This window comes from Mustela nivalis, assembly GCF_964662115.1.
Source record: "Mustela nivalis genome assembly, chromosome: 3".
NCBI classification, from domain to species: Eukaryota; Metazoa; Chordata; class Mammalia; order Carnivora; family Mustelidae; genus Mustela; species Mustela nivalis.
This window is the reverse complement of record NC_139022.1, coordinates 151,473,325-151,497,311: the sequence shown is the minus strand read 5'-3', so window position 1 is coordinate 151,497,311 and position 23,987 is coordinate 151,473,325. Positions and strand designations below refer to the sequence as shown.

The 23,987-nt window shown below is 36.4% G+C and overlaps 1 protein-coding gene across 1 annotated transcript in view; it reads right to left on the bottom strand.

The window, feature by feature from the left end:
* The window catches only part of CPLANE1 (ciliogenesis and planar polarity effector complex subunit 1), a 141,342-nt gene that overhangs the window by 102,239 nt on the left and 15,116 nt on the right, over positions 1–23,987 (bottom strand). The window contains exons 6-16 of the mRNA XM_082724195.1: positions 20,066–20,166; positions 18,462–18,618; positions 17,552–17,655; positions 16,261–16,443; positions 13,212–13,461; positions 12,883–13,038; positions 11,942–12,711; positions 10,331–10,539; positions 10,055–10,135; positions 8,420–8,584; positions 3,956–4,129 (exon numbers count right to left, since the gene is read on the bottom strand). Of these exons, the coding sequence (XP_082580321.1) occupies positions 3,956–4,129; positions 8,420–8,584; positions 10,055–10,135; positions 10,331–10,539; positions 11,942–12,711; positions 12,883–13,038; positions 13,212–13,461; positions 16,261–16,443; positions 17,552–17,655; positions 18,462–18,618; positions 20,066–20,166 (2,350 nt within the window). The remainder of the gene's footprint in view (positions 1–3,955; positions 4,130–8,419; positions 8,585–10,054; positions 10,136–10,330; positions 10,540–11,941; positions 12,712–12,882; positions 13,039–13,211; positions 13,462–16,260; positions 16,444–17,551; positions 17,656–18,461; positions 18,619–20,065; positions 20,167–23,987) is intronic.

Sequence of the window (23,987 nt, the reverse complement as noted above, 5' to 3'; positions counted from 1 at the left end):
TGGAGGACAAAGGGAGATGGAGAGGAGAAGGGAGTTGAGGGAAATTGGAAGAGGAGGTGAACCATGAGGGACGATGGACTCTGAAAAACAATCTGAGGGTTTTGAAGGGGGCGGGGGAGGTTGGGGAAACCAGGTGGTGGGTATTAGGAAGGGCACAGATCGCATGGAGCACTGGGTGTGGTGCAAAAACAATGAATACTGTTATGCTGAAAAGAATTAAAAATTTAAAAAAAAAAAGGAAAGTAAGTATGCATTGGCACCAGCTCAGATTGTCACTTCTAAACTTTTGTGACGTAAATAGGTAAAATGTATGAATTTATGAAGAATTAATGAATTTTATAATTAGAGCAATCAGTTGTATAAAATTTCATAACAATATGAATTATAATTTAAGAAATTAGAAATAAAATTCAAGTCCCCTTTATTAAAAAAAGATTCTCAAGAATTCTTAATGAAAAAAAAAATACATATTGCTAACATTCCCAATCACTTCCTCAAAATAAAACTGGCAAATGATATACATGGGTTTCTGCTCCTTGAAATGATCAGTTTCTCATGTGACCTAGTCTCTGCCCATACCAAACACTAACACTTAACTTTCTGACAAACACGTTTGGATAGAAACACAAAAATTTGCCATTCACTTGAATGATTATGCACAGGCAAAGAGCCCAGAGACTGATGAAATTTTTCCTACTTTTTAATTTACTATGAGCAAAGTACCATAATACTAAAAGAATTTGAATGATTTAATTTTCTAAAAATTTTATTGCTTTCATACAGCAAACATCATGCCAAATAAGCAACTCAAATCCTCAACACATTCTGCCATTAGTTCTGATTAAAATGACTAACATAAAAACTATTCTAAGTCAAGCCTGCAGATAACCTTTTTCAAGATACTAGAAATTAAATCCTATATATATCATGTTCAGGTATTTAACTTTTCAATAATCACAGTCTCAGGCTTAGGAAGAGATCATAAAACTTTCTTTCCTAGACTCTCCTCTCACTGGGAAGATATGTACACAAGAAATACACATGTGTGTCTTTGAGCTTTTATGAATGGTTATGAATATGCCCCAAAACAATTCAATAATTCTATCACCTTTCTTCCTACAATGTGATAAAGATCAATCTTATTGGGGCACCAGGGTGGCTCAGTGGGTTAAAGCCGCTGCCTTCGGCTCAGGTCATGATCTCAGGGTCCTGGGATCAAGCCCTGCATCAGGCTCTCTGCTTCTCAAGGAGTGTGCTTCCTCCTCTCTCTCTGCCTGTTTCTCTGCCTACTTGTGACCTCTGTCTGTCAAATGAATAAATAAAATCTTTTAAAAAAAAAAAAAAGATCAATCTTGTCTAGGGATGCAAAGTGATCTGAAAAGACAAAGATCATGGCAAACAACTAAAGTCCTATAAATAATGTAGGCTAGGAAAGATAAGAAATCGAGACAAACTTTCTAACTCAGGATTTGATCTTTTTTTTTCTTAAAGGTTTTTCAAAAAAACAGAGAGAGAGTGCTACCTTTTCTCTTCAGTAAAATAATGTGGATTAAGGACATTTGTTGTCAGAAACATTACTACCAAAAACAGAAAACACAGGTGATAAATACCTAGGGATGTAACAAAAGAGAGCTTAAATATAAAACCACTGCAATGATAAGAAATGCAGTTGACCCTTGAACAACATGGGTTTGAACTGTGCAGGTCTACTCATACAAAATTTCTCTGGATAAATACAGTACAGTAATATAAATGTATTTTCTCTTAGGATTTTATTTTTTAAGATTTTATTTATTTATTTGACAAACAGAGATCACAAGTAGGCAGGAGCAGGAGAAAGCAGGATCCCTGCTGAGCAGAGAGCCCAATGCAGGGCTCCATCCCAGGAACCTGAGATTATGACCTGAGACCAAGGCAGAAGCTTACCTCACTGAATTGCCCCTCTCTTACGATTTTCTTAACTTTTTCTTTTTCTAGCTTACTTTATTGTAAGAATACAAAAAATAATACATGTACAAAATACAAATGAACTCTATCTTATGGGTAAGACTTGTGGTCAATAATAGGTTATCGACAGTTTACTTCTGGGGGAGTCAAAAGTTATATGTGAATTTTTGACTGTGCATCGTGCTGGCATGCCTAACTGCTGTATTGTTCACGGGTCAACTGTATTATCAAATGTACAAGGAAATAAGTCACACGTACCTGAGTAATATATATTCTAGGGGAAGGCATAAAGTGAAAGGAGTGCATGCTGTTAGAAAGAAAAGGCAGGGAGCACCAGCTGAATCTGAATTAGGACATGGTCGAAAAGGACTATGGTGGACAGGGACAGGAAAGCAGACAGAGCCTGGTGGAAGCTGAGTACATGTTCCTATTTGTACCGCTCTCTAAAACAAGCCATAATCAGGTTAGGAAAAACTCTTCTTCCCAGAGAAGCAGGGATCTACTAGAAAAGAAACCATGAAACAAGTTCTTCTGATCCTACCTCACAAACATGACTGTCTAGGGAGCAGAACCTCCTGAAGAACCCCAGGTGAGAAGAGAGACTAGCACTACTGCTAAAGTGTTGTTCAAGTGGGCATAGGCAGTCCTCTGCTCCTTTTTCTCTTAATATTTATTTATTTGAGAGAAAGAGAGAGCACAACGGGGAGAGGAAGGGGGAGAGGGAGAAGCAGACTCTCTGCTGAGCAGGGAGCAAGATGCAGGACTCCAGCTCAGGACCCCTCAATTATGACCTGAGCTGAAGGCAGATGCTTAATGGACACAGCCACCCAGACACCCACCCCCCACCCTCTATTAAACTTCTAATTACCTTATTTCTTGTACTATTCTAATATATGTGTATCAGTTCATGCTACTTCCTGATGAAATCCCACTGTACTTAAACGGCAGGTTCCTTCCCCTGGCTCACAACAACTGGCTCCTGTCTCTGCCTTCATGTCTTATCAGTCTCCACCTCATCCTCTACGCTCCAGTCACACCAGCCTTTCAGTTTCTCAAAGGCATCAAGTTTATTCTTGTTCTGGAGCTTTTCCACAAGCTCAGGTTAGAATGCTTTAAGTACTGATATGTCCATGCTGTTCCTCCTTGTCATTAAGAGTTCATCTTAAATGTCCCCTCCCCTCAAGAGAGCATTTTCCCAAATTCACCATCTGAAATAGCCACTCAGTCATCACGCATTACTCTACTTCAGTTCTCTGCATGCCAATTATCACACTTGATATATCTTGTTTATGTATTCATTTATTTAACTTTCTGTTTCAAACTACTAGATGTTATATTTAAATTCCATAAAAGAACAGGCATTTTAACTGTTTTGTTCATGGCAGTCAGAATAAGTCTATTTCAAACATCAAAATAAAAGAAATACAAATATCTTCATATTGTTAATTTCATGTGGTGCATGTTAATATATTTCTAGCACCTATAACACTGCTTGTTACACAGCAGACACTTAACAAAATTAGTGGAATAAAATGAACATCATAGAAATCTGTGTACATGTTTCTCTCCATGAGGGCAGAGCAGTTCTCTACGCACTGATCTGTGGTACATATTGACATTAATAAAATGATTAAGTAGAACAAAGTAAATGACCTAAAGGAAATTATAAAAGTAAATCACTTAAATAAAATTAAATTCTAAATTAACATCCTCAAATTTTTTAAATTTTTCACATTTTTATGTAAATGACAGTCCTTTTACTTTAAAAATGGAAACTTTATAAAAACACCAATTTGTCTAAAATTTATAATTAAAAATCCATATTCAATAAAAACAAACCTAAGCAATATCTTTCTCAGATTTTATTCATTTATAGACACTGAGAATCTATATGTCACACACTAAGCTAGAACAGTATTATTTCCATAGAATAATGATCACTATATAAGTTGATTCTAAATACTATGTGAAAAAACAAAGTGAGATTATTATTTGCTTACTGTATTACCTGTTTTAACATGAAGGGGAGGAAGATCATTCACATTGTGAGGTGGCAAAATGTAAAGCAGCTGATTGGCAAAATAGGCGGCCATGAAACGAGCCATGGACTGGATAACCCTCACCGCCACGTCAGGACGAACATTTCTCGTTATTCCAAACTCACAGTGAGACTTCTCGGGAACTAAGGAATACAGCAAATGACCAAAGGAGATTCTGATCAAACTATCAAAAAGTAATAATATTTAAGTTCCCAACACTATACAAGAAGAAAATTACAATTAAAAATTGTTTGTGAGATGTGCACCCATGACCTGTATGAGCTAATTTATAATGGTATCTATACTTCTTGAGGACAACTGAACAAAAATAATTAACTCACAATTATGAGCATATGTACTTCAGAACTACTGATGACTTCAAGTTACCAGTTTTACTTTTTTTTTTTTTTAAAGATTTTATTTATTTATTTGACAGACAGAGATCACAAGTAGGTAGAGAGGCAGGCAGAGAGAGAGGAGGAAGCAGGCTTTCTATGGAGCAGAAAGCCCGATGTGGGGCTCGATCCCAGGACACTGGGATCCTGACCTGAGCCGAAGGCAGAGGCTTCAACCCACTGAGCTACCCAGGTGCCCCACCAGTTTTACTCTAAAACATGGAAGGAGAAATACAAAACAATCCAGTCATGATGGACTTGCAAGCTTAGATTCATTCTTTTCCCTTTTCTTCCTTTTTCTAAGGCTTTTTCTTTGATGAAAGGAGACAGAGCTTACTACAAAAATAATCTGTAAAGCACTAGAACAGTGATTCTTTTTTTTTTTTTAAGATGTTATTTGAGAAAGAGTGAGTGAGAAAGAGAGCACAAGTGCAGAGAGGGGCAGAGGGAGAGGGAGAAGCAGACTCCCCTACTGAGTAGGAAGCTGATGCTCTATGCTCTATCCCATGATGCTGGGATCATAACCTGAGCCAAACCAGCCGCTTAACCAACTGAGCCACACAGGGGCCTCTCAAATAGTGATTCTTTTTTTTTTTTTTAAGATTTTATTTATTTATTTGACAGACAGAGATCACAAGTATCAAATAGTGATTCTTAATGCTATTTTCTGTACCGTTAGATCTGGGGATTAGGATACAGTCCCTATTTGAGAATCAAAACTTTGTATTATAAACTGGCATTCAGAAATCTGAAAATAGTTAAGCTAGTAAATACAGAAAAATACTAAGTTAACATTAATTTTTATGAAATTCATGGTCCCGGGGCACCTGTTTGGCTCAGTTGATTAAGTATCCAGTTCTTGATTTAGGTGCAGGTTACTATCTTAGGGCTATGAGATCAAGCCCCAGGTGGGCTTGTGCTGCATGTGGAGCCTGGTTGGGATTCCTTCTCTCCCTCTCCTCCCCCTTCTCTCTCCCTCTCCAATTAGTAAATTAATTAAAAAATAAAATTGGGGCACCTGGGTGGCTCACTGGGTTAAAGCCTCTGCCTTCGGCTCAGGTCATGATCCCAGGATCCTGGGATCGAGCCCCACATCGGGCTTTCTGCTCCACAGAAAGCCTGCTTCCTCCTCTCTCTCTGCCTGCCTCTCTGCCTACTTGTGCTGTCTGTCAAATAAATAAAATCTTTAAAAAATAAATAAATAAAATAAAATAAAATAAAATTTATGGCCCCAACAATAGCAAAATACTTCTCTTTCCCAAAAGTCACTTAATAATATTCACAAGAATATTAAGCTCTATATGGTACACCTCAGCAGGTAACATTCTTCCTCACAGAGTAGGTACTCAAGATTATTGATAGTAAGCTTTTTTAAATAAAGGGAATCTTGAAAAAATATGATTAGCCTTCAAGCGGTATTCTTCATTTGGTCAGTTAAAGTCTAGAAAAATAATATTATTTCTTCACTTCGAACTTAAATGACTCATAGGTATGAATCATTTTCTCCTGCATTAAACTTACTGTGGGAATTATACAAAGGCAAGATTTCCAGTAATTTTAATCATACAAAACTCATTATTATAAACTCAGAAATAAGCTCCTTAAATGGGAAGCAACCTAATTCTAAAAGATGGTCACAAAGTAAAACTGTATCAATTCAGAAGTAAAAAATTTGAAACAGTAATTTGTATGTGGCCCCCTGAAGATGGTAATAACGGCAACCTTACATACTAAAAATTAAATTATCACTATATACAATGATTAATAAGGTAAGTGTGCAGGAAAGAGATAACAAAACAGGTCTGACTACTTGAAATGCTTGTGTATAATATTGGCCCTTGAATGGCATCTGGAAACTTGGATTTGGAAAAGATTTCCACCACCTTAACTGATGACAGAATAGCTTACAGACCTGTTTGTACAAACAATGTTGTTTATGCTGAATACCTGTTTTTCTTCTGAGAGTGTAGAATTTTGGTATGGACTAGGTGGAGTGGGTGGCTAGCCAGCATCTAGTTAAAAATCTGAATCTCTAAATGAGTTTCCTTGGGGCACCTGGGTGGCTCAGTCAGTTAAGCATCTGCCTTCAGCTCAGGTCATGATCCCAAGGTCCTGGGATCAAGACTCCTATCAGGATCCCTGCTCAGTGGGGAGTCTGCTTCTCCCTCCCTCTGCCACTCTTCTGCTCATTCACTCTCTCTCTCTCTCAAATGAATAAATAATATCTTTAAAAAAATAAATGCGCTTCCTTGGTAAAGAACATTCACATGTGTTGACACAACCCGTTCGTAGAGGAATTAAATGTGTCCTGTGTGACTTCACTAGGAAAGGAGTCTTAGAAACTTGTGCCTGGTTTCCTCTGGACTTCATCCCAAGCAGCTGTTGTCTATGCTAATTTTGCTTTGTATCTTTTCAGTGCAATAGATCATAGACTTGCATATGACTATATACTGAGTCCTGTGTGTCCTCCCTGTGAATCACTGAATATGTTAGGTAGTCTTGGGGACCTCCAACTCAGTAGGGAACACTTAATATATTTTAAATAGTCATTAAAAATTAAAATATATTAATATAGGTTCAACTTATTTTAAAAGTTAGTGACACCACTGAGAAATGATGAAGAATATTCAATCAGTTAAAAGTCACATAGAAAAGCTTTTCACTCATAAACAGCTAGTAAACCTTTCTGAAGGGCAATAGGATACCAGTCCTAAAACCATGGATTCTCTTTGATCCAATAACTTCATTTTTAGAAATTTATCCTAAGGAAATTATTAGTAATGCCCACAAAAATTTATGCGAACTGCAGCACTATTTAAAATAGTAAATAGGTGGCAACAACCAAAATGTGCAACAATGGGGGAAAGGTTTAATAGGCTTTCAAAAAGCATACTATTTACATTTGAAAATATTCATCAAAATGTTAAATTTTAAAAGATTATAAAAGAGAGGAAAAAACGAAACAAGATGAAACTAGAGAGGGAGACAAACCATAAGAGACTCAATCTCAGGATCAAACTTGAGGGCTGGTGGAGGGGAGGGGGCTGGGAGGGCTGGGGTGAAAGGGTGATGGACATTGGGAGGGTCTGTGCTATCGTGAGTGCTGTGAAGTGTGTAAGACTGATGAATCACGGGTGCCGGAGTGGCTCAGTTGGTTAAGACTGATGAATCACAGACCTTTACCCCTGAAACAATATATTATATGTTAATAAAAAAAAGAAAAGAAAAAGATTACAAAAGACAATACACAGCTCTAATAATATACATATATAAATGAATACATACAAAAAAGTGTTAGAATTATAAGTTAATTTTCTTTATACATTTCCATTTTTCAAAATTATCTAAAATGAACACACATACTTCCATAATAAACACAAAAATTTTAAAAGATAAAAATACAAAAAATAAGAGATCTATAAACAGTGGCTGGAACAATAAAAACCTAAGCTGGCATGGACTCCATTTAGAAAGTTCTGATACACTGGGCATTTCAAACCCACTCATAGACATATTATACATTTAATGGTCTACTACCTTACAAATAATATACATATGTGTTCATATATATCTCACTCTGGCTATTGCTTAATTTAAATACACCCCTTTTTAAAAGGGCAATCCACACACTCTGCAGCCTCTTAAATGAATTTAAAAAAAAAAAGAGTTGGAATACCTCAGAAAGTGATTTTCATCACTTTACTAAACCACCTTAACCAATAGTTAAAATATAAATATATTAAGGAAAAATACTCGGGTATCTGATATTATGTCTAAAAAATATGACTGTGAGAAAACAATTCTGGCAGTTCAGCAGGCAATTATTGCTAAGCCCTCAGGATCCAAAGATTTAAGAAAACAAACAAACAAACAAAAAAACAAAACAGAACAAAAAACCCCACAATCCTTGCTATTGAGAAGCTGACAGGTCAAAATTCATTGTAACATAATTAGTCAGCTCAATCAACCTTCATGTTTTATCTAAACCTATGAATACAAATTAATGAGATGAAACATACTGATTGTTAAAATACATACCTGAACAATCCTCATTTTCTTTTACAGGTAGATGGGACCACTTCAAAATTATTCTTACTAGGTGATCACACAATCCTTGAGCATCATTTAAATTATAGCTATAGAGGTAGCAGTATAAAAGAGAAAGGTAATAGCGTATCTGAAGAAAACATGTTCTTCTTCCTCCTTAAACAAGAAAGAATTAAGCTTACATTAAAAACATGTTAGCAAGGTAATGTTCCTTTTTTAAGTTAATTTATTTAAGTAATCTCTACACCGCGTGAGGCTCAAACTCATGACTCCAAAATCAAGTCACATACTCCTCCAACTGAGCCAGCCAAGTACCCAGCAAGGTAATGTTCTCAATCTTGGAGCAAGGTAGACAGGAATGTTCAGTTTATGAAAACTGTACACTGAGGTTATGTGAATTTTTCTGTATGTTTTATACTCCAATAAGTTTTTTTTTCTTAAAAAAGGTCAGCAATACTTTGTTCTCTTTCATTTTAAGTTCTAAACAATTTTATTATCTTTTATCAGGCCCTAGGACAACTAAGATTTTATCCCAAGGGTGCTGAAAATCTTCAACATCTCAGCACTAATGTTCATTTACAATATCTATCTGAAGTGTACATGGTATAAAACAGAAGGAAACATGCTAAAAAAAGAAAACCCCAAGAAACCATACGTATATCAAACAGTTAGTCAAAGAGACTTCCCAAAGGAGAAACACTATCTAACAAGATAGGTGTCCCTGACCACAGCGCCCAAGTATTGAGTAAAAAGAATTTCAATTTTATCTGGGTTTAACAATCCACCCAGGGACACCTGGCTAGCTCAGTCAGCAGAGCAAGAGACTCTTAATCTCAGGGTTGTAGGTTCAAGCCCCACATTGGGTATAGAGATTACTTAAAAACAAAAAAAATCTTACAAAAAATATAATGCACCCAGATCATAATTTCTCACTTAGATGTGGCCATGTGAAAAAAACAACTTAGCTCTGGACCAAGAGATAACACTGTGTAGAACTTCCAGAAAAGTTGGAAGAGAGGTAACTCAGGTAGGAGGTACACACTTTTCTTGCCCTTCTGCTCCCCTCCTCTCTACGGTCTAGAAATGGATGTGATGGCTGGAGTTTCAGTACCCATTTTAGCTCACGTAATGGTCTTAAGATAGGAAGCAGTAAACTAAGGACACCTGAGAAGAAAAATTAAAGGACATGTGTCCTTACTTAGATCACAGAAACACCAAATCAGCCCGACTATCAACTTCTGGTCTCCTTTTGTAAGAAAGAGAAATAAACTTCTTTCGTGTTGAAACCACTATTACTTTCAGTCTCCATTATTAGAACCCATTCTTAGCAGATAGAGTTGGAAAAGAATGAAACGTAAAGGTCCATAATGGAATTATGAAAACTTTTCTCCATCAGAACTTCTCATCTCCTTGAATGCCACACTACTTCATCCAGTGAACAAAAAGACTAAAAATAATTTTAAGTAAGTATTTCTGACAGTCAAGGTACCTACCATTGTGTATTCTATTTGAGCATTGAGAAATTGTGAGCACTTGGGAATCTGGAATTATTTTTAAGTTGTCCAGCATGCCAAAATACATTCCTACCAATATTATGGCGACTATTACTTTTCAACACTCTCCTACCTTTCTCCTGAGTTTCTTGTAGAGCTTTCCTCCACAGTTGAACAGATTTTTCATATGATCCTAACAGGAAACACTCTTCACCTATGAAGTTTTTAACCAACAGTCAATCATGGTTAATGATTATACTTTATATAAATTTACTTCATTTTAAAATTTAGTGAATATAGCTCAGCCAGAAGCTATTTTAAAACAATTAATTGCAACCAATTAATAAAATCAAAGCCTAGTTAACCATATTGCTTATTCACAGTTAGAAAATGTTTATAAACTACTGACCACTGATAGATTTAAGTTCCAAGGCTTGGTTTATGTGAGCTCCAGCAGTCTGCAAGTTAGCCTGGATATGACATAACAGAGCCTTGACAGTAGATGCTTCCTGTGTCATCTTTTCAGTTAACTGTCTGTCACCTTCAGGAAGTCTTCGACTTAGTTGTGTTTGATACCATAAAGTTTTTTTGTACAACACTCTCCAGAGAAAAATCAATCTGCACACAAAATTAAGTGATCATCAAAACCAAATTTCAGACTAGGAATAAAAATGAATACAGCCTCCTACTTAGCCTTATTATCTTTGCCTGGATTCTTCACTGATATAGTAATATAAATACAAACTGATCAGATTTAAATATAACACAAAATCCACTGATCGAAATATGCAAAATACATTTTTTAAAGCCTTCAGTTATTTTTCTATAAATCCACTGATCAAAATATGCAAAATACATTTTTTAAAGCCTTCAGTTATTTTTCTATAGTGCTTACCTAAACAAAAATCATTCAATACTTGGGCATGTATCAGGGCTGCCCAAATGTGTTGAATAAAATTTGGCATAAATCCTAAAATATTTTAAAATAATATAAAAATCTGGGGCGCCTGGGTGGCTCAGTGGGTTGGGGCCTCTGCCTTCGGCTCAGGTCATGATCCCAGGGTCCTGGGATCGAGCCCCGCATTGGGCTCTCTGCTCAGCGGGGAACCTGCTTCCTCCTCTCTCTCTGCCTGCTGCTCTGCCTACTTGTGATCTCTGTCTGTCAAATAAATAAATAAAATATTTAAAAAAAAAAAAAAAAAGGGCGCCTGGGTGGCTCAGTGGTTAATCTGCTGCCTTCGGCTCAGGTCATGATCTCAGGGTCCTGGGATCGAGTCCCGCATCGGGCTCTCTGCTCAGCAGGGAGCCTGCTTCCTCCTCTCTCTCTCTCTCTGCCTGCCTCTCTGCCTACTTGTGATCTGTCTCTGTCAAATAAATAAATAAAATCTTTAAAAAAAAAAAAAATCTATTAACACTAACTGGTAATGGATACAGGGTTTCTTTGGGGGATTATAAAAAGGTTCTGGAGGGCTCCTGGGTGCCTCAGTCAGTTGGGCATCCAACTCTTGGTTTCTATTCAGGTTGTGGTCTTTGGGTTGTGGGATCAAGTCCTGCATTGGGCTCCATGAGGAGTGTGCTTGGGATTCTTTTCCCTTTTCTCTTCCTCCCCCTCTGCTCCTCCCTCCCCCCACCAAGATAAATGAATAAAATATTTTTTTAAAAAAGCATTCTGCAGGCGCCTGGGTGGCTCAGTGGGTTAAGCCTCTGCCTTCAGCTCAGGTCACGATCTCAGGATCCTGGGATCAAGCCCTGCATCAGGGTCTCTGCTCAGCAAGGAGCCTGTTTCCTCCTCTCTCTCTGCCTGCCTCCCTGCCTACTTGTGATCTTTCTCTCTCTGTCAAATAAATATATAAAATCTTAAAAACAACAACAAAAACATTCTGGCTTAGTGCTAATAGTTCTACAACCTTTTTTTAATACTTCAAAATGATGTATTTTACAGTATGGGAACTATATCTCAATTTTTCAAAAAGGAAAACATCTATGATATTGATGGTATCCTAATATAAAGTAATTATACCTGCATCCTGGTTGTTGAGCAAGGTTTATTACTTGAGGACAAATCTTGAAAGATGAGTTCCAAGACCACTTTTCCTGAGAATCACTATCTTGAAATATTTGAAAAATGGGTACCACCCATTTGTCTTGATCTGCTCTTTTACTTCCATCAGTTGATGCTGAAATAACTTCAGGTTGAAGAATGTATATGCCATTTAAATTATCAGCTACCATTTTAAGTAAATGAAAACAAGCCAAAAGCTTCTCTGAAAATAACTGACCCTGCTGCTGCTGAGTCAGCAAAAGCTTTATAGTATTTGAGGTCAGCTTTACCAAATGTCCCACATCTTGTTTGTATCTCATATCCCAATAATGGAATGATAAACACTGATGAAAAAGTTGAAAGATACATAGTACCCATGCATTTTGTCTTGTGCTCTTGCTTAAAAAAAGATCTAGTTCAGGGAAAGGACATTTTATAAATTGAAGAATGTAGAAAAAATGAGTGATACAAACTACTGTGTAATTTAACATTACATTTTTTTCCACCACATTTTTTGAAATTCCTATAGCCCATGCTGCAAGGAGATTTTTCTGGACAGAATGCAGTTCTGTAATGGTTTTATCTGTCTCCTTGATATTATCTTTTGCATGTATTGTATCAAACATAGACGCAAATTCCAATCTTCCCTCCTTGACACTACTGAACAATGAATCATTTTTTTGGTTCCAAAGTGAAAATAAGTTGTCCGGAAAGTATATGCCTTCATTAGTTTCTTCTGCTTCAAAATCCTAAAACATGGGTGAAAAAAATTATACTTAATGCCATTTAATACCTTACATGTAAAATCACTGGTGTTCTCAAATTTCTCTCCCTTTAACAAGAGAGAAAAACAAAATACATTTCTTGGTATAAAGTCAATATGAACCTGTTTGAAGTATTTAAACACTGCAACTAAGTACCTGGAAATCTGCTGTTTTTTCAGTTAAGTTCATTGTTTCTTCCGCCTGTAAGAATCTGGGGACAGTAGAATCAGCTAAACTTTGATTTCCTTGGTGTTTTAACAGGCTACATCTCAGGGAATCCAGTGATCGCAAATTCAGCCCTTTGCCTTTTGGCTGCAGAAGAGAAAAGATTTCCAGGAGACAAAGTTTATCTATAATTATATCACAAGCAGTTAAAAATTCTATAGACAACTGTATATGATCCAAGGACATTACTGTCAGTATGGTTTTAAATCTGAGAAAACTAAGAAGCCATCTGTTACCAATGATACCAAAAAGCACTATACCTTAGATAATATCATACTTTGGTATGTTTTCTCAAGCCTCTGGGTTGAATCAAGTAGAAGGGATCTCATGAGCACTGATGGAGACAGGTTATCAGCAAATCGAAGAGTTGTGACCATGTATCCATCAGAAATAATGAGGTAGGGTAACCGTGAGTGTGCTTTTATAGAAAATCTCTGTCTCATAGGGTCATTATCAGAAGCTGATGAATCTACAGAATTATTCGAATCTTGAAATGTAAATTGCTGTGGTCTAGCAAACAAAACAAAATTAAAGAATTAGTTAAGAGAAAAATCTTCAAGGAAACAATCATATTATTCCAAAGAAAAGCAAAACAACAATTAAAAGCTACAGAATGATAAAAAAAAGCCACTTAGACACACTAACATTAAATTGTATATATCTGTAAGGAAAACATAAATGACTAAATAATATGTAGGTTTATACGCTTTTTGAATATTTCCTGAATTATGGCATTTACTCTATTTTGTTTTTAATTTAGTTTTATATAAACTATTTCAGAGAAGAATTAAGGCAGTTCATTTTTACTGTTACAGAGTTAAATAGTTAACCTTCCTTCTCACATATTTAAATATACTTATAAGAATAGAATTATGAGATATGAATATACTTGTTACTAAGGAGGAGAAAGAAGGGGGGCCTGGGTGGCTCTGTTGGTTGAGCATCCGAATCTTGGTTTCAGCTCAGGTCATGATCTCAGGTTTGTGGGATTAAGCCCTGAGTCAACCTCCGCGCTACGCACGGAGCCTGCTTAAGATTTTCTTTCCCTCTCCCTTTCCTGCACCCCTTAAAGAAAAAGGGAGGAGAAAGAAAAAAAAATGAGAAAGACATTTGGGAGAGATAGTAGTGAGTAAAATTTATCAGCTTAAGATTAAATTTGACCGAGTTTCCACATAAATGTACACATTTACTCTTATGGTGGTATACCTGCTTACGATTACTTAATATCACTGCTTAATAACTTTGGGGCTTTATAAAGAGAACAGTAATCAAAAATATATTATAATCTCTTTCTGGTTAGAAAACTATTCAAATATAGATTTTATTAGTCAAATGGTCAACAGGAGACTGGTTAATTACAGAATATCTATACCACAAGGAATCTATAAAACATTAAAAAATTACTTCATGGAAAGATGTATAATATAAACAGTTCAATTAAAAAAGCAAAACAAACAATAAACAGCATTTATCACAGAACTTTTGCTTTAAAAAAGAAACTAGGGGCGCTTGGGTGGCTCAGTGGTTTAAAGCCTCTGCCTTCGGCTCAGATCATGATCTCAGGGTCCTGGGATCAAGCCCCACATCGGGCTCTCTGCTCAATGGGAAGCCTGCTTCCCGCTCTCTCTCTGCCTGCCTCTGCCTACTTGTGATCTGTCAAATAAATAAACAAAATCTTTTTTAAAAAACCCTAATATTGTTATTATTATAAATGTGATTTTTTAAAAACTTCTTTTAATTTAAGACAACACACTAAAATGTTAATAATTGTTATTTCAGAGTAATAGGAATACAAGAATGTTTCATTTTCTACACAATTTAGTTTTATAGCACCTGATTTTTTATTAGTTAATTTTCTCACATAATAAATGTTTTATTTATGTAACCATTAAAAGTAATCCGTTTTAAAAGGTCCTACATTAATTTTAAAGAAGAATATGAGGAAATTTAAGTCAATTATGAAATAGACCATAAAAATAAGGAAAAAAATACTTCCACTGCAGGAAATGACAAATTTTTCAATTAGGATTTTCTCTTTTTTTTTTTTTTTAAGATTTTTATTTATTTATTTGACAGACAGAGATCACAAGTAGGCAGAGAGGCAGGCAGAGAGAGAGGAAGAAGCAGGCTCCCTGCTGAGCAGAGAGCCCGATGCGGGACTCGATCCCAGGACCCTGAGATCATGACCTGAGCCGAAGGCAGCGGCTTAACCCACTGAGCCACCCAGGCGTCCCTCAATTAGGATTTTCTAATACTAAAAATTAAGCATCATTTTTGCTAAATATTATCAAGGACATACCCCTCCTCAATTATCTTTCTGTGAGGCAATGGCAATGGATTAATTTCAAAGAAGTTTTCCAATTTTTTTGTATTGCAAATACCTGTGTATATATGTCTGGTCATATCTAATATCAACACCAATAATAATAAATATTTATTGAGCACTTACTTTTTATTGGAACTGTGCTAAGCAATTTATTACTATTTATTATTTTACTTCAATCGAGTCTTGTTTTCATAGTAAAAGAAACAGAGGCTTAAAAGTATAACTTTCCCAAAGTCACACAACAAATAAGTAGAAGAACCAAGATTTGAATTTACATCTGACTCCAAACCCAAACTGCTACCACACCCCACAATTAAAAATTAAAATATGGCTAAATTCTGAAGTCTTCTATCCATTTCCCACAACTTTTTCCTTTTTTCCCTTTGGGGGAAAAAAAAGATAAATCCATTTGCCAAGTTAAGTTTGAGTTACTAATTTATTTAAGTATTCTTTTTTTAATTTTTGTTTTTTTTTTTTTTTAAAGGTTTTATTTATTTATTTGACAGAGAGAGATCACAAGTAGGCAGAGAGGCAGGCAGAGAGACAGAGGAGGAAGCAGGCTCCCTGCTGAGCAGAGAGCCTGATGCGGGACTCGATCCCAGGACCCTGAGATCATGACCTGAGCCGAAGGCAGCGGCTTAACCCACTGAGCCACCCAGGCGCCCCAGTATTCTTTTTTTAAAACAATGAAAGACATATCATACTTCTTTGAACTTTTACATAAAAGAAGATAAATGTTTTAGTGTTACTGAATATTTAAATAGCTCATACTTACATAGTCGCAATGTCAAATTTTCACCAGGATTAAGCAAAAAAAAGAAATAGAAGAAAACTATAAATAAGAAACAGATATTGAGAAGACAGACGCAAAGAAAGAATAAGACAATGTGAAAGACAAAATTATTTAAAAAAACATACATAGTAAAGTAATACCAAAGAAGAAAACCTCCTGTAAACAAATTATAACAATTCAAATGTCTCACCTATATGTTATTAGAGGGTGAAATGGAATAAATTCTGCTGGCCCAAATTCTATGGAGCAACCAAATGTAATTAATGTTACCAATTCACCTTGACAGGTCAATAAAACCAGGGAGCCACGTTTTAACATGCAAGCCAGAAAAAGACTATCATGAGTCCAGCTGATATCACCCACCCAGTAGGACCTAGAAAAAGCAAGACAGTATGTTTAGAAAGGACTCTCTATAATGTCTTTCACAATTTAAAATGACCAAGAGTGAAACACTCCAAAAATAAGGGGAAAAGAATGAACAGTAGACAACTAGCACATATATTTTGTGTATTTTACTTCCCAGGAAAATGGTAAGAAACAAAGATGTTTGCTCATAAATGCGTATTCCATACAACATATCAACTAGAAATTCACAGATACAAAAGCAAGTAAGATGAAAATACTCCCTAAAAGAGTTAAGCCTTTTGGTTACTCATATTTAATTAGAACAGCTTTAATCATATTAGTGTCTACAACGAAAATCCACTGATAAATTTAAAGGTCAATACCCCACCTATCCTCTTGCAGCTTGCTAGAGTCCATGAGCAGCAGACTTCCTCCTCCCAAAGCCATCCTTTCTACTCCTTAACTATCTGGTAATATTAATCTTCCATGAAAACAAAAAGTAGCTCCTCATGTAAATTATGACAGAGTATAGTTGAGACATGGTGTTATAATAATTTCAGGTGTAAGAATGAATAATACCTTTAGAAAAGAACTTTTGAAGAGGGAAAGAAAATGCAGAGACAAGGCTAGATAGACTAAAAACTTTGGAAATTCAGAGAACAGCACAGAAAAGTGTTTAGAAAAGGAAATTACAGAAGTCCACAAGAAAATCTGGTAGTGGCTCATATGCCATTCAAAATTAATCCATGTGCAGAGCACACCAACTTTGTTTAAAAAGCTAATACCTCAGCCTCCCTGGGTATATAATGGTTTTCCCAGTCCAGGCTATTTCATTTTGTTCTCTAATTAAGCTCAATAATTTCCCTACCTAGATGTAATCCCACTCCTCCTGAGATAACACAGGAGAAAAAGGAGAAAAGAAAATATGTTCATTATCTTCTACCCTACTGAGACCCTTTCTTAAAGTAGGATTTTCCTTAATAAAGCAATTTTTAGAAGTTATCAAGCACAAATGCTGAAAGTAAATTCATTATCTATCTAAATACCTATTTAGATAGCTTTTGAATTATCGGAGCCTTAAACTTATCAAACCATTGGAAAATCAAAACACTACATAGAAACACAAGAGTTCTTACCTGGTAAGTGTAGCTGGGACCACAGGATTCTTATTACTACATCCTCTCAGGCTACCACAGAGAGTAACAAAATTCATTGTGTTTATAAACAATACCTGAGTTGCCTAGAAAGGAAAAAAAAAAAAAAAGACAACAAAGCCATTAAATTATTTCACTTTAATCATTACTTTTAATTCTAGAGACCTAGAGGCGCCTGGGTGGCTCAGTTGGCTAAGCAACTGCTTTCAGTTCAGGTCATGATCAAGTCCCGCATCGGGCTCCCTGCTGGACGAGAAGTCTGCTTCTTCCTCTGCTTCTCCCCTCTCATGCTTTCTCTCTCTCAAATAAATAAATAAAATCTTTTAAAAAAGAATTCTAGAGACCTAGAGACTATTATTGTATAAATAAACTATCTTGGAAGTTTGTCCCAGCTGGAAAACAATACTGAAAACTAAAACTCCTCACTTTTTTAGACCATATTTTAAGGCTATCAGTTACCACTTTGTCCTTTTTTCTTCTTTTATGCTACCCTTTTGTCACTTCTCAATGCCAAGTTTTGGAATTACAGCAGCTAGTTTTTTTTTTTTTTTTTTTTAAATTAATTTGACAGAGAGAAATCACAAGTAGATGGAGAGGCAGCCAGAGAGAGAGGAGAGGGAAGCAGGCTCTCTGCTGAGCAGAGAGCCCGATGCGGGACTCGATCCCAGGACTCTGAGATCATGACCTGAGCCGAAGGCAGCGGCTTAACCCACTGAGCCACCCAGGCGCCCCTACAGCAGCTAGTTTAAACAACCTTACCAATCTACAACATTAAATTGGCTCAGAAAACACCAATTTAAAAAAACATAAAGTAGTATTTAAAAAATGAGGAACTCCAAACGGAACTTAAGTCTTTTATCGGTCACTTCCAAGACAAATTACATTTACCAACCTTTGGATCTTTCTGATTAAGAGTTACTGCCAAGGCAACACCATCTCTTGAAAAGGCAGAAAGTAGAGCTCCTCTTGACTTCACTGCTTCACATTTAGGAACCAGATTGCACAGATGGCAGTTTTGTTGTGCCCAATGAACATGGTATGGCAATGAACTAAGAAAGCAATGAAATAATTGAAATAGGAAATATGGGAACTTTTAAAGTAATATTTAGTTCATCACGAAAAACTTAAAGAGTACAACTAAATTCCTTCATGTGCACAAATATTAGGAGCCTCTTAGCTACGGTTCAGAAGTTTCATCCAAGGCACAAAGAGCAGTGGCTTGTTAAACAAATTCACTATGAGCGTTTTGTTAGTAAAGGCATGTTCCACGGTCAACCCCAAACTCATCTGTTTTGATGAAAGGTTTAGGTGACACATATTTCTACATTATTATTATAAACATTTTTATAGAAATTAAATAGATAGAGAAGAAAGGATTTTTTTAAATAGTGCCAATGATTTTGCTGCTGGGGTGCCTGTCTGGCTCAGTTGGTAGAGCCTACAATTCCTGAACTCAGGGTTTTAAGTTCAAGGCCTACCTTGGGTTCCATGCTGGGTGTGAAGCTTTCATACAAAAAATTAGAAGTTAAATAAAATAGTGACAATGTTCTATATTTGATATTAGGATGGTTATACACATATTTATCAAAATTCATCTCATTATACACTTAAGATCTATTCATTTTACTTTATATAAATTATATTTTAAAGTACTGTTAGTGTATGAAAATGAAGAAAATAAATTTAAAAAACCCACTATTTTACTAAATCCTAGTTAGGCATTCAACGCTTTTAATGCACTCTGTATATTACTGGGCTTTTTAGAATAAATAAAACTTTTTATTTTTATTTATTTATTTTATTTATGTAATCCCTATTCCCAACATGGGCTCAAACTAATGACCCCAAGATCAAGGGTGGCATGCTCTTGTAATAGTCAGCCAGGTACCCCTAAATAAAACTGTTTTTTAATATATTTTTTAATTCATTTATTTGAGAGACAGAGAGAGAAAGCACATGAGTGGGAGTAGAGGCATAGGCAGAGGGAGAAGGAGACTCCCCACTGAGCAGGGATTCCCTGGGGATGCAGGGCTCCATCCTAGAACCCCAGGATCATGACTTAAGCAGAAGTCAGATGATTAACATACTGAGCCACTCAGGCACCCCAATAAAACTATTCCTTAATTGATTTATTTTATTTTTTTAAAGATTTTATTTATTTATTTGACAGACAGAGATCACACGTAGGAGAGAGAGAGAGGAGGAAGCAGGCTCCCCGCCGAGCAGGGAGCCCATTGCGAGGCTCGATCCCAGGACCCTGGGATCATGACCTGAGCCGAAAGCAGACGCTTAAGTTCTGAGACACCCAGGCACCCCTAGAGTAAACATTTAAAATGAAAACTAAAATAGCAAAGTAGTATTTATGGTATTTATAGTATTTTGTAAGCCTCAGAAGTTCAAATTCACATTCTATTTAACTAATCTTATGTTTTTATGGGAGAAAAATACTGCTGTAAAAGGGATAAAAAACAAGGAAGCAGGAAATCTTTGCCTTACCTTATAGGTACATTTTCATGCCACCGAATTGCTAGAAATGTCAACTTCAGACATTCTCCAGAATAAAAAGTAAATGAACACAAGCAGCAATCTCCAAATAACTGTAGATAAATTTAATAAACTTTAGTATATAATTCACCTAAAATTTAATCAAGGTATATAGAACATACATTTATCATCATAAATAAAATAAAATATGGAAAACTTATTTGTATTTTTATTCTTAAAGATTTTTTATTTATTTATTTGAGAGAGAGATCACAAGTAGGCATAGAGGCAGGCAGAGAGAGAGAGAGAGGAGGAAGCAGGCTCCCTGCTGAGCAGAGAGCCCGATGCGGGACTCGATCCCAGGACCCTGAGATCATGACCTGAGCTGAAGGCAGCGGCTTAACCCACTGAGCCACCCAAGCGCCCCTGTATTTTTATTCTTAACATTAGGCTACAGAATAAGTAATTTCAAAAAAAAAATGAGTAAGTAATTTATTTCTGAGCCAGAGGCATGTCCAAGCAAACACTGCCATTTACTGTGACTATTACTAGAAAGATTCTTATATATTCTTACATATTTTTCTCTTATCTTATAATTATATATTACTTAAATTAGGGCACTACCCCTACAGTGGAAGATAATAGAGGAAAATAAGATTTCAAAATGCAATTTTTAACAATAGTGGATTGGTTAACAAACTGTTGGTCCATACATACAAGGAATGCATGTAGTTATTTATAATGTTTTTTAGTTAATGACTATGTTCTTTCTTGGAAATTAAAGGTCTTACTTAATATCACCAATTCTAGCTTTTTAAATTATTAAACTAATTAGATTTTAAAAGCAAGGAAAACTAAGGAAAAGTACAGAATCAGACCTATAAATAGAGAACAAACTGCTAGTTGCCAAAGGGGAGGAAGAAGGGGGCTGCGCAAAATGGGTGAAGGGGAATGGGAGGTACAGACTTCTAGTTATGTGTAACGAGTCATGGAAATAAAAGTTAGAGCATAGGGTATATCATCAATGGTACTGTAATAGTTTTGCATAGTGACAGATGGTAACTATACTTGTGGTAATCACAGCATAACATAAAGTGCTGTTGAATCACCATGATGTATACCTGTAACAAATTTAACACTGTGTCAACTATACTCAAATAAATAAGTAAAAATAAATAAAATTTTCGGGACGCCTGGGTGGCTCAGTTGTTAAGAATCTTCCCTTTGGCACAGGTCATGATCCCAGGGTCCTGGGATTGAGCTTGCTTCTCCCTCTCCCACTCCCCCTGCTTGTGCTCTCTCATGGTCTCTCTCTGCCAAATAAATAAATAAAAGTCTTAAAAATAATAAGCAAATAAAATTTTAAACCTAGGGAAAAGTAAAACTAGGGAAAGAAAAAGGAAGCTCTAACTTGAACCATATTTTAACTTAAATATACTTTACAGTGTTGTATTACTTTTGAGTGTTCAATATAATGATTCAACAATTCTACACATTTCTCAGTGTTCAAGGTAAGTTTGCTCTTAATCCCTTTATCTATTTCACCTATACCTCACCCACATCTCACCCACTCCCCTCTTGTAACCAACCACCAGTTGTTCTCTGTATTTAAGAATCTATTTTGTTGTTTTTGTTTGCTCGTTTTTATTTTTATTTTTTTAAAAGATTTTATTTATTTACTTGACAGACAGAGATCACAGGTAGGCAGAGAGGCAGGCAGAGAGAGACGAGGAAGCAGGCTCTCTGCAGAGCAGAGAGCCCAATGCAGGGCTCGATCCCAGGACCCTGGGATCATGACTGGAGCCAAAAGTTGAGGCCTTAACCCACTGAGTCACACAGGCACCCCTGCTCATTTTGATTTTTAGATTCAACATGTAGGTGAAGTCATGGTATTTGTCCTCTGACTTATTTCACTTGGCATTATACTCTCTAGGTTCATCCGTGTCATCACAAATGGCAAGATCTCATTCTTTTTTATCACTGAGTAATATATATGTATACATATCTATCTATCTATCTATATCTCCACTTCTTTATCCACTTACCTATTTTTTTAAAGGTTTATTCATTTATTTGAAAGAGAGAGGGGCGCCTGGGTGGCTCAGTGGGTTAAGCCGCTGCCTTCGGCTCAGGTCATGATCTCAGAGTCCTGGGATCGAGTCCCGCATCGGGCTCTCTGCTCGGCGGAGAGCCTGCTTCCCTCTCTCTTTCTGCCTGCCTCTCCATCTACTTGTGATTTCTCTCTGTCAAATAAATAAATAAAATCTTTAAAAAAAAAAAAAAAGAAAGAAAGAGAGAGACAGCGAGAAAGGAAACACAAGCAGTGGGAATGGGAGAGGGAGAAGCAGGCTTCCCACTGAGCTGGGAACCCGATGCGGGGCTCAATCCCAGGACCCAGGAGCCTGGGATCATGACCTGAGCCAAAGGCAGACTCTCAACGATTGTGCCACACAGGCGCCCCTATCCACTCACTTATTGATAGACACTGGGTTGCTACCATAGTTTGGCTACTATAAATAATAATGCTGCAATAAACAAAGAGGTACATATGTCTTTTTGAATTAGTGTTTTTGTGTTCTTTGGGTAAATATCCAGTTGTGGAATTAGTGGATCACATATTTCTATTTTTAATTTTTTGAGGAAACTCCATACTGTTTTCCAAGGTAGCTGTATCAATTTATATTCCCACCAACAGTACATGAAGGTTCTTTTCTCCACATCCTTGTCAAACACACGTTATATCTTATCTTTTTGATACTAGTCATTGACAGGCATCAGGTGATAGATCTAAGTATAATTTTGGTTTGCACTTCCCTGATGATTAGTGATGATGAGCAATTTTTCATGCAGCTGAGGCCTTCTGTAGGTCTTCTGTAGAGAAATGTCTATTCAGGTCCTCTGCCCATTTTTTAATTGGATTATTTGTGGGTTTTTGGTGTTGAGTTGTATAGGTTTTTTGTATACTTTGGATATTAACCCTTTAAAAAAATTTGAAAACTATCTTCTCCAGTTCAATAAACTCCCTTTTTGTTTTGCTGATGGCTTCCTCCTTCCCTGTGCATAAGCTTTTTATTTTTGTGTATTTCCAATAGCTGTTCCCTTTGCCAGAGGAGATACATCTAGGAAAATGTTTCTAAAGCTGATGTCAAAGAAATTACTGCTTATGCTTTCTTTTTTTTTTTTTTAAGATTTTATTTATTTATTTGACAGAGAGAGATTACAAGTAGGCAGAGAGGCAGGCAGAGAGAGAAAGGAGGAAGCAGGCTCCCCATTGAGCAGAGAGCCCGATGCGGGACTCGATCCCAGGACCTTGAGATCATGACCTGAGCCAAAGGCAGCGGCTTAACCCATTGAGCCACCCTGGAGCCCCTACTTATGCTTTCTTCTAGGAATTTTATAGTTGCAGGTTTCACTTAGGTCTTTAATCTATTTTGAGTTTGTGTGTGTGTGTGGTTTAAGAAAATGGTCCAGTTTTCTCAACAGCATTTGTTGAAGAGACTGTCTTTTCCCCCACTATATATTCTTTTTCTTTTTTTTTTTAAGAGAGTAGACAATTATATAAACAGAAACTTATAGTTTAAGCAAATAGTTGATGTGCACTAACTGAATTTTTTGTTTTCTTATTCTTAGATTTTATTTACTTATTTGACAGACAGAGATCACAAGTAGGTAGAGAGGCAGGAAGAGAGAGAGAGAGGGGAAGTATGCTCCCCACTGAGCAGAGAGCCTGATGTGGGGTGCGATCCCAGGACATTGAGATCATAACCTGGCTTAATCCACTGAGCCACCTAGGCGCCCTCCCACCCCCGCTATATATTCTTGCTTCCTTCCTTATAGACCAACTAACCATCTATGCATGGGTTTATTTCTAGGTTCTCTGTTCTGTTCCACTGAGCTATGTGTCTATTTTTGTGCCTGCCCTGTACTGTTTTGA